We start from the raw sequence: 7,202 nt of genomic DNA, 5'->3' as shown, positions 1-7,202 counted from the left end.
GTCACCCCCAGCATTAACATGCATTAACATTAACACTGGTGCCGGTTAATATGCTAAGGCACTCTCTTTTTGTAATCCTCCATGAGAAGCTAATTATGCATTTTATCATGAGGTGTGGATTTGGTGCCCTCTTGCGTAAAGTGCATGCATTACACCAAAGAAAAGGCATAGAATCTAGGTATATATAAAAGGGGTGTATCTGTCGTATATGACGGATATATCTTTACTTAGTTCCCCATCAGCCTCGTTGTAAGGTTGTGTTCACTGTATTCTTGTGCGTGGTCGAGGATATCGGGAAGGACGACCGGATATATAGCGCCTGACCCACAATGCATTGCACACACGACCGTGGATACGTAACCAGACAACAACGCTGCACAAAAAGTTGGTGCTATGTGTTGACACTTCCCCGGTGCCTCGCAGCGCGTTTCGGTCCACTATCTGAATTCAGCCGTTCACTCAAACAGAAGGCATGAGCGCGCTTCGCAAGGTGGTGAGCTACGCGTGGTGCGCGCTGGCAGTGGGCGGCGGGCTGGGACTGTGGTACATCGTGGTACCGTCCGAGGAGCGCAAGAAGGAGATGGTGAAGGTGATTATTGATTATGGGTCCGCAGGAGCAGGACGGTATGTTCGTAACCCAGGAGCCGTAGGTGTAGTCGTGGTGGTGTAACTACACCTAAAGGACGTTTGTACAGCAGGGGGAATTATTTGCCGTAAGGCGCAGCGGCAGGACGCGCGGCGGTGAGATCTGAGTTTATAGAACGCCATGTATTCATGTCGTTTGGAAAAGCCTAGCATTAGGGGGTGTTCAGACGATATTTCTGACCATGTCAGTATTGGAGTAACCTTATTGATTTTCAGACGTTACACCCCCTATACGTTCACATGAACTTTGAACCTCGCGTCACGTCTCAGCTAATTGTAGAGGCCAAGATCGGCCTGTTAACCACTAAAGTGAACTGGATAAAAAGCACCTTAATGCTTACATTTATCAAGGGACTCAATTTGTCGTATTTATTCATTTATTTGTATTTGTTTACATCTTGCCCTCTCCTACATGGCGGCGTCAGGACGCCCTCTCCAGCATGGTGGAGCCCCACGCAGTGCGGGTCAAGGCTGTCGGGGCGCGTTTAGGTGTCAAATCCTTTCTGTTTGGCATTTGGAAATACCCGTGGGGTAGCTTAAGATGTCCCTCATCAAACCCCCACAATACTTCACTCAGGAGCAGTCATTTTAATTGCCTTTTTGGCCCAATGGTGTTGAAGTGAACTATATTAGTTAGAACCTGATGTAAAACGGGTTCACGTCATAAAGCAGGGGTTCCTGTCTTGCAGGGGTTCACGTCGTAAAGCAGGTGTTCATGTCTTGCAGGGGTTCACATCGTAAAGCAGGGGTTCATGTCGTAAAGCAGGGGTTCACATCGTAAAGCAGGGGTTCCTGTCTGAACGTGGTGTCTCATGTTGCTGTGTCGTTGATGTTGATGTTGAGTTCCTCGCTCTTCTTCAGAGGAGGTTCCTCTCTGGGCCTTTGGAGAGGTGGTGCTCCCCCTCATCCTACTAGTGTACCCCCTCCACAGATTCTCCTTTCTCCTCTTTGTTTAGATTTCAACCGGGAATTATAAATGAGTTGGCTTTCTTTTAAAGTAGTATCTCCTCCTGAATGCCCCCTGCAGTGCTCCAAAGTACCCCTAGGGGCATGCAGACCCCCCATCTGAGAACTACTGCCCCAGAGGCTCTGGGGTCACTAGGGGTACCCCGGAGCTGTGCTGAAGGACCAGTGACGTGACGGTTGTTGTCCCCTCAGAACCTCCCGGAGGCGAACCCGCTGCGGGCGGAGGAGACGCGCCGGCGGAACGCGCTGATGATGCAGGTCCTGAAGGAGGCCGCCGAGACCGACGCCAACCTGGCCCGGGGCATCGGGAGGTGAGAGGACCGGGGAGCCCCAGGTCCACCTGCCCCCCGGACCTGCTGGGACCCCCAGAGCCACCTGGACCCCCTGGGCTGAGCAGGGCGGGGCCCTGGCTGTCCTTCACCCACATCATCTCACCCTGTTGCTGCTCTGCTTGAAGCTAATCAGAGCTCCAAGAGTCTTGATGCTGGTCAGAGGGTTGACCCTGGATTAAACTGGTTTAAACTGGACTGAAGCCCTCTCTAGGTGTTCTAGAGGGTTTAAACTGGTTTAAACTGGACTGAACCCCTCTCTAGGTGTTCTAGAGGGTTTAAACTGGTTTAAACTGGACTGAACCCCTCTCTAGGTGGCTGTGTTCCTCTGATGTGAGGACGTATGATAATATAGCATAAGAACCATAACCATATCAACCGGCACTGTGAGGAATATTTCAACATGTTTGTGTGTTTTGGTTCAGTTTTATATATGTCATTAAAAGAACATCTGTCAACTCCAGCCTTTTCTTGCAGAAGCATCTGATTTAAAATACAAACTGTCAATAAATAAACACTGTCAAAGAAGCTGAAAATTAAAGAAACAAAAATATGCAAATGTTGACCATTACTGGCAAAAGGTTTTTACGAATTTATCAGAATTAGTAATTCATTCTAAGGACCACACTACACGTACACGCACGCGCACACATCATGTCCGACACTTACACGCGCATACAGCTGAGCTGCGGTTTCTTTAAGTCCGTCCTCGTCTCGAGCTGTCGCTTCCAGACCTCTACAGCCTCGCGACCAGACACAAGTAAGAACTCACCGCACGCGCTATGCTACACAGCTTGATGCTACACTGATGTTTTCCGCAGGATGAGGCTAGAAGAGCGTTTGATAACTTAGGATAGGAAACCAGGTAGAGGAGCTAGCTGTTAGCTCAGTGGCTAGGCTAACCACTGGCTAGGCTAGTCTTCCTGGCTAGGATGCTTCGCTAGCTAGGCTAGTGGTGGAGCATCCTAGACAGGACGAGCCGTGGGCTCTCCTAGTCGACATTATGCTACTGCCACGCGCTCTAACCTCGAGGGCAGGTGAACACGAAGTGCACGTGCTGCTGAAAGCGCGCATTGTTGAGCGCAGTGGGAACGAGCGGCCATTGAGGTGGTCTTCACACATGCGCAAGCACAGCCTACACATACACAAACACAAACAGCCTGTATACACGCACAGCCTACATATCCGCACGCACAGCCTACCCACACAGCCAGCAATCTGTGTGTAGCTCTGTTTTGATTGTAGGCTGACGGTTGGGTGTGTGAATTATTTGTGTATTGTTGTGTGTGTGACTTCAATTGTGGCAATGTATTTCCTTCTCCCCAAGCTATTCAGCTAGTAGTAATGATACGTTCGAAACCCTTAACGTGTGTCCACTCAGGGGGCGGGGTCGGGGTCGACCTTTCTTCAAACCTCTATCCACATCTGTTGTTTCAGGATGCCGAAATCAAAGGAAATCCTGTCGTCCACGTCGGCCAGCGACTCGGACAGCGAGGTAGAGACCAAGGTAAGACTCACCTGGTCAGCTGACCCCGGCCTGAGTGACGGGTAGAGCCACGTCCTGAGTGACGGGTAGGGCCACGTCCTGAGTGACGGGTAGGGCCACGTCCTGAGTGACGGGTAGGGCCACGTCCTGAGTGACGGGTAGGGCCACGTCCTGAGTGACGGGTAGGGCCACGTCCTGAGTGACGGGTAGGGCCACGTCTGAGTGACGGGTAGGACCACGTCCTGAGTGACGGGTAGGGCCACGTCTGAGTGACGGGTAGGACCACGTCTGAGTGACGGGTAGGGCCACGTCTGAGTGACGGGTAGGGCCACGTCTGAGTGACGGGTAGGGCCACGTCCTGAGTGACGGGTAGGGCCACGTCTGAGTGACGGGTAGGGCCACGTCTGAGTGACAGGTAGGGCCACTTCTGAGTGACAGGTATGACAGCGTCCGACTAACTTTGCTGTGCCTGTTTATGTGTAGGCGTCTGCTTAATGACAAAATAATGACTTGACAACTGCGTAACTAACGACCAATAGCTGAGAAGTGTCTGTATGTAAGGACCAATAGGAGACGGGTTCTATCTGTGATGACCAATTAGAGCAGGGTTTTATCTGTGACCACCAATAAGGGACAGGTCATATCTGTGACAGCCAATAGCTGAGAAGGGATCCTTATGCAAGGACCAATAGGAGACGGGTTCTATCTTTGACCACCAATCAGCTGACGGGGTGGTGTGTTGCTAGGCGAAGCGGAAGAAGCCGAGCGCTCCGGAGAAAGCGGCCAAGAAGCCGAAGGGCGGAGGGCCGTCGAGAGCGGGCGGCTCAGCCAAGAGCGGCGGCGGCGGCGGCGGCGGCGGCGGCGGCGGCGGCGTAGAGGACGGCATGTTCCAGGTAGGAGGGGCCAGGGGGCGGGGCTCCAGGTGGGAGGGGCAAGGGGGTGGTGCTCTAGGTGGGAGTGGCCAGGGGGCGGTGCTCTAGGTGGTAGGGGCGGGGCTCCAGTTAGGAGGGGCTCCAGGTAGGAGGGGGCGGGGCTCCAGTTAGGAGGGGCTCCAGGTAGGAGGGGCGGCTCTCCAGGTAGGAGGGGCGAGGCTCCAGGTAGGAGGGGCTCCAGGTAGGAGGGGCGAGGTTCCAGGTAGGAGGGGCAGGGCTCCAGGTAGGAGGGGCATTTGGAGCTTTGCGATGGGTGTCTGCTAGCATTTAGAGCTAGCAAGGGGCGTCTGCTAGCATTTAGAGCTAGCGATGGGCACCTGCGCCTGCTAGCATAGCAGGCATGGGGCTCTTCCATGTTGCTAGGCAACGCTCCAGGCCCCAGCTGTGGTTCCAGTTTGGGATCAGTGTTCAATGTCTGGAGGGAGGAGGCTCTGTTGTTGACCTCCTGTCTGTGTCTCAGATCGGGAAGATGCGGTACGTGAGTGTCAGGGACTTCAAGGGCAAAACGCTGGTGGACATCAGGGAGTATTGGATGAACCCGGACGGAGAGATGAAGCCCGGGAAGAAAGGTACAGAACTCCACCTCCTATTGTTCAGCCACGGTCATATCACTGCTGGTTAAACATGTCCTGCTGTCTCCTCCCTTTTTACGCTCCTCCTCCTTTTGACCCTTCTCCTCCTCCTGCTCCTCCTGCTGCTCCTCCTCCTCCTCCTCCTGCTCCTCCTGCTGCTCCTCCTCCTCCTCCTGCTCCTCCTGCTCCTCCTGCTGCTCCTCCTCCTCCTCCTGCTGCTCCTCCTGCTCCTCCTGCTCCTCCTGCTCCTCCTGCTCCTGCTGCTCCTCCAGGGATCTCGCTGAACGCCGAGCAGTGGAGCCAGCTCAAGGAGCAGATCAGTGACATCGACGAGGCGGTGAAGAAGCTGTAGGCGGGCTCCTCCTGCCTTTCTTTTTGTTAAACGACTTCTTGACTCCTTTTGTTTTTTATAGTCGACTAGATGAACTTTGTGTTGTATTGGACCAAATATTTCCTGCATGTGTTTGGTAGTTTGTGTTGTTGATGACCCGCAGAAGCGGCGTTTCCTACCTGTTGGGCTGATAGGCCCTGTGTGTGTGCGTGCGTGCGTGTATGTGTGTGTGTCTGTTTTCTTTGGGATATTGACAATAAAAAGACTGACCCAGATGATTTGTTTTCCGTTGGTCTCTTTGGGGTGGTGGGGTAGGAGTAGGCCACCAGGGGGCAGGCTCGGGTCACACTCTGGGTTAATTCTGTGAGTTGGCCACCAGGGGGCAGGCTCGGGTCACACTCTGGGTTAATTCTGTGAGTTGGCCACCAGGGGGCAGGCTCGGGTCACACTCCGGGCTAATTCTGTGAGTTGGCCACCAGGGGGCAGGCTCGGGTCACATATTGAAACATAGGCAGTCATGTTAATTTCTTTACGGACGTATGCTGCTTTCCCAATTAGTGTTTCTATCTCGCTCCAATCTAAATTAGGCTTCATATTCTCAAAGAACATGCAAACAAACTATTTAAGCGGCCTCTCACACTAGGGCCGCAGCCCCGTGCCCGAGCTCATTTGCATACTAAAGTCTAGAACGTTTGGCTAGTGTGACCACGCCATCCGCATTCCAGCACGGAACAGCCCCTTGGCCACGGCACACTTGGGAGAGGTGTGCCGTGGCCAAAGTACAGAAGCTAATTAGATGACACGCGCGGATATGCAACGTGAGCTGGATGACGTAGTCCTTGCGCGACCCTTCTTTCTTTATAGTTCCATGCCCTTCTTCCCCACAACAATCATTTAAAACAATGGCGGCATGCGGTTCACGAGTGGGTTTACGTTGGTGCGATAGTGAAGTCGAGTGTTTACTTGAAATGTGGGCCGACGACAGCATTCCCGTTGTTGTTCTCCATCGTTGTTATGGCGGTGAGGAGGCTTGGTGATGACGTATTTATCGTATTACAACGTGATGACGTACGTATGAAGGAGCAATCGTGCCCAGGCCACGGCCTTTGGGAGCAGTGTGACCACGGGCCAGCGGGGGGAGTGGGGAGGGGGGGAACCGTGCTGGATCTTCCTGCAGCACGGAAAAGGCAAACGGCCCTAGTGTGGGAGCGCCTTTATGCCACTCTAACTCGAGGCCTGATCACGTACCGACTGTTCCTGTCCACCTCTGAGACGGTGGACAGGACAGCGACACCCTGACCACTCTTCTCCAGCCTTTGAAGGAAAACCATGATTTGGGGTTCTAAAATTGAGGGCTCCTGATTGGTTGAGCTGCTGGTCGTGGTCTCATCCAGGACGTCCTGTTACCGGTCTGGTAGGAATGGTCAGAGAGTCATGTGACCTGAACCAGTCCCCCTATACTGGGACCTGAACCAGTCCCCCTATACTGGGACTGAACCAGTCCCCCTATACTGGGACTGAACCAGTCCCCCTATACTGGGACCTGAACCAGTCCCCCTATACTGGGACCTGAACCAGTCCCCCTATATCACACTCTATCAATGCGCTCTTCTGTCATCACAACACCATCAACTATCATGTCAACACTGTATGATCACTAGTATATGACCGACGCAGTGAGAACCAACGCAGAACCAACGCAGTGAGAACCAACGCAGAGAGAACCAATACAGAACCAACGCAGAGAGAACCAATACAGAACCAACGCAGAGAGAACCAATACAGAACCAACGCAGTGAGAACCATCACAGAACCAACGCAGAGAGGACCAACGCAGAGAGAACCTATACAGAACCAACGCAGTGAGAACCATCACAGAACCAACGCAGAGAGAACCATCACAGAACCAACGCAGAGAGAACCAATACAGAACCAACGCAG

The 7,202-nt window shown here is 53.1% G+C and overlaps 2 protein-coding genes across 2 annotated transcripts; both read left to right on the top strand.

Moving 5' to 3' along the window:
* Nucleotides 1–260: 260 nt before the first annotated feature.
* LOC132467599 (ubiquinol-cytochrome-c reductase complex assembly factor 3) lies at nt 261–2,403 on the top strand. Its single transcript, XM_060065001.1, has 2 exons — nt 261–589; nt 1,804–2,403. The coding sequence occupies exons 1-2, from the start codon at nt 473–475 to the stop codon at nt 1,924–1,926; spliced, it is 240 nt and encodes a 79-aa protein (XP_059920984.1). The 5' UTR covers nt 261–472; the 3' UTR covers nt 1,927–2,403.
* A 145-nt stretch (nt 2,404–2,548) lies between these two features.
* sub1b (SUB1 regulator of transcription b) lies at nt 2,549–5,536 on the top strand. The gene is made up of 5 exons (XM_060065000.1): nt 2,549–2,700; nt 3,378–3,447; nt 4,173–4,319; nt 4,819–4,927; nt 5,203–5,536. The coding sequence occupies exons 2-5, from the start codon at nt 3,379–3,381 to the stop codon at nt 5,280–5,282; spliced, it is 405 nt and encodes a 134-aa protein (XP_059920983.1). The 5' UTR covers nt 2,549–2,700; nt 3,378; the 3' UTR covers nt 5,283–5,536.
* Nucleotides 5,537–7,202: the final 1,666 nt, after the last annotated feature.

The sequence above is a fragment of the Gadus macrocephalus genome, chromosome 11, assembly GCF_031168955.1.
Source record: "Gadus macrocephalus chromosome 11, ASM3116895v1".
In the NCBI taxonomy this organism is placed as follows: Eukaryota; Metazoa; Chordata; class Actinopteri; order Gadiformes; family Gadidae; genus Gadus; species Gadus macrocephalus.
The sequence above is the reverse complement of the archived record's forward strand: the minus strand, read 5'-3'. Positions and strand labels throughout refer to the sequence as shown.